The 2,343-nt window shown below is 42.6% G+C and overlaps 1 protein-coding gene across 1 annotated transcript; it reads left to right on the plus strand.

The window, feature by feature from the left end:
* Window positions 1–472: 472 nt before the first annotated feature.
* On the plus strand, window positions 473–1,126 carry LOC149198868 (uncharacterized). The gene has a single exon (XM_089400390.1). It carries the CDS (start codon window positions 473–475, stop codon window positions 1,124–1,126), a length of 654 nt encoding a protein of 217 aa, XP_089256516.1.
* The last annotated feature ends 1,217 nt before the right edge of the window (window positions 1,127–2,343 follow it).

Genomic DNA, 2,343 nt, shown 5'->3' on the forward strand with positions numbered 1-2,343 from the left:
CTTTATAGCGCTCATACCTAAGGTTGGGGAAGCCAATACACCTGAAAAGTTCAGACCTATTGCCGTCTGCAATGTTATTTATAAAATAATATCAAAAGTCATAGCCAATAGATTGAAGTCGATTCTTCCGGGCATCATTTTAGCAGAGCAATCGGGCTATGTCGAGGGAAGGCAGATATTAGACAATATCCTCCTTGCTCAGGAGATGATCCATACCCTCCACTCAAGGAAAGAAGCAGGGATGTTAATGCAGCTTGATCTTTCAAAAGCATATGAAAAGGTGAGCTAGAGGTACCTAGAAGCTATATTGGATGCTTTCAGTTTCTGCAGGCAATGGATCAGTTGGATTCTAGCCCTCATCAAATCCACAAGGTTCTCGATCCTTGTTAATGGAGCTCCCTCTGAACCTTTCTCACCCTCGCGTGGAATAAGACAGGTTGATCCTTTGTCCCCTTTCCTTTTTGTCATCCTCATGGAGGGTCTCAGCAAAGTCATAGCCAAGAAGAAAGTTGAAGGAACTATTAAGGGTCTTCAACCAATACGTTCCTTACCTGCCACCACTCATCAACAGTTTGTGGACGACACCATGTTACACGGAATCCCCACAGTAAAAGAGGCCTTGGCATTCAGGAATATCTTAAATCTTTTTAGTAAAGCATCAGGAATGGAAATAAATTTCTCCAAATCGACGATCTTCTTCTTCCATACTCATCCGAATATTCAGGCTCATCTGTCTCAACTTCTTGGATTCAGGATAGGCAATCTACCATCGAAGTATCTAGGGGCTCCCCTAACTCTCAAACCGGGGCAGAAAGTGCACTGGGAGAAGATTATAGCCAACATGGAGAAAAAATGCAAACACTGGATGCACAGGGCACTTAACTTTGCTGGCAGATTAGTCCTAACTAAGGCTGTGTTACAGGCTATACCACAGTACTTACTATCTATGCTACCAGCACCCAAGGGGATTCTACAGCAAATTAGAACCATACAGAGATCCTTCCTATGGAATGGTAACGGGGATAAGAAGAAATGGGCGCTGGTAGCTTGGAATAAGTTATGCAAGCCGAAATCTATGGGGGGACTAAATCTTGTGGTCCTGTGGATCCTTCAATTGTCAACATGACCTGTGGTGCAAAATTATGGTGGAGATGGATTAAAGAGCCCAATTTGTCGTGGGCTAGACATTGGAAAGAAAAATACATTCCCGACTGCAACAATCAGGATCTTGTAAGACTGCAAGAGGTCCCAGAGGGTTCACCCATTTGGAACCTCGCGAGAAAAAACCGGAGCTTAGTGCAAGAGAATAGATTTTGGTAAATACGCAATGGAAGGCTCGCCCTGTTTTGGGAAGATGCCTGGCAGCAACTCCCAAAACTGGGTACCCCAGAACTATCCTCGCTCAAACTTTTCAGCCAGAATGAAGGCAGGTACAGAGTCCACCATTAATTGAATCAGAACAGCAGGGATCCAAACTGGAGGGAATGGATAAAACTCAATTGCGGCAACAACATTGAAAGAAATGAAAGCATACAACAAGTCAATGATCAGTTACTAAAAAGAAAGATTCGGAAGACAGAAGAAGAAGATCAGCTGAGATGGGGTATGAAAGGGAATGGTAACTTCACATTAAAAGACACAAGGGACATATTAGAAAAGGCTAAACAGGAGGAGGCAGTGCCATAGTGCAATAAGGTATGGGACAACCTATTTTTGCCGAAAATTAAGAATTTCCTCTGGCTTCTAATGCGAAACAAAACCCTAACTTGCGATAACTTACGCAAAAAAGGATTCAATGGACCTTCCAGATGCCCAATGTGCTTAGTCGAAGAAGAAACAATAAACCATTTGTTTAATTCTTATGAGTGGGTGAATCACCTATGGAATTGGATGGAGGGAATTCTCAGAGATTCCAACAGCGACAGAGGATCAATACATAATACCATCCTGAATTGGCAAAGTAACTTCTCCAATAACCAAAGAGTCAACAGCATCTGGAAAACTTTGCCAGGCTTCTTATTGTGGACAATATGGAAAGAACGTAATAGAAGAATATTCCAGGATGAATACAGAAATGCGGAGCATTCCAAAGAAACTATAATAACAAACATCAAACAGTTAATTCAGAAAAAATGTAAAGTGGATCCTAAAGAAAAGCCATCAGATCAAGACTTACTTATCCTGAAGAGCTTTCAATTGGAAGCTATCCACAACATTACAATGCCGAGACAGCAGCAGCAACCAAATCTGGAGGCCAACAGATGGAATTGCCCACCGGAGGGAGTTTTGAAGCTGAACTTTGATGGTGCGTCCAGAGGAAACCCCGGGCTGGCAGGTATAGGA

Source organism: Pinus tabuliformis, chromosome 2_1 (genome assembly GCF_031772625.1).
Source record: "Pinus tabuliformis cultivar Carrire ecotype Pingquan chromosome 2_1, CPIR1, whole genome shotgun sequence".
In the NCBI taxonomy this organism is placed as follows: Eukaryota; Viridiplantae; Streptophyta; class Pinopsida; order Pinales; family Pinaceae; genus Pinus; species Pinus tabuliformis.

What these genes read in the sequence shown, in the direction of transcription:
- LOC149198868 (XM_089400390.1), top strand. Translation starts at nt 473, where the DNA reads ATGGAGGGTCTCAGCAAAGTCATAGCCAAGAAGAAAGTTGAAGGAACT.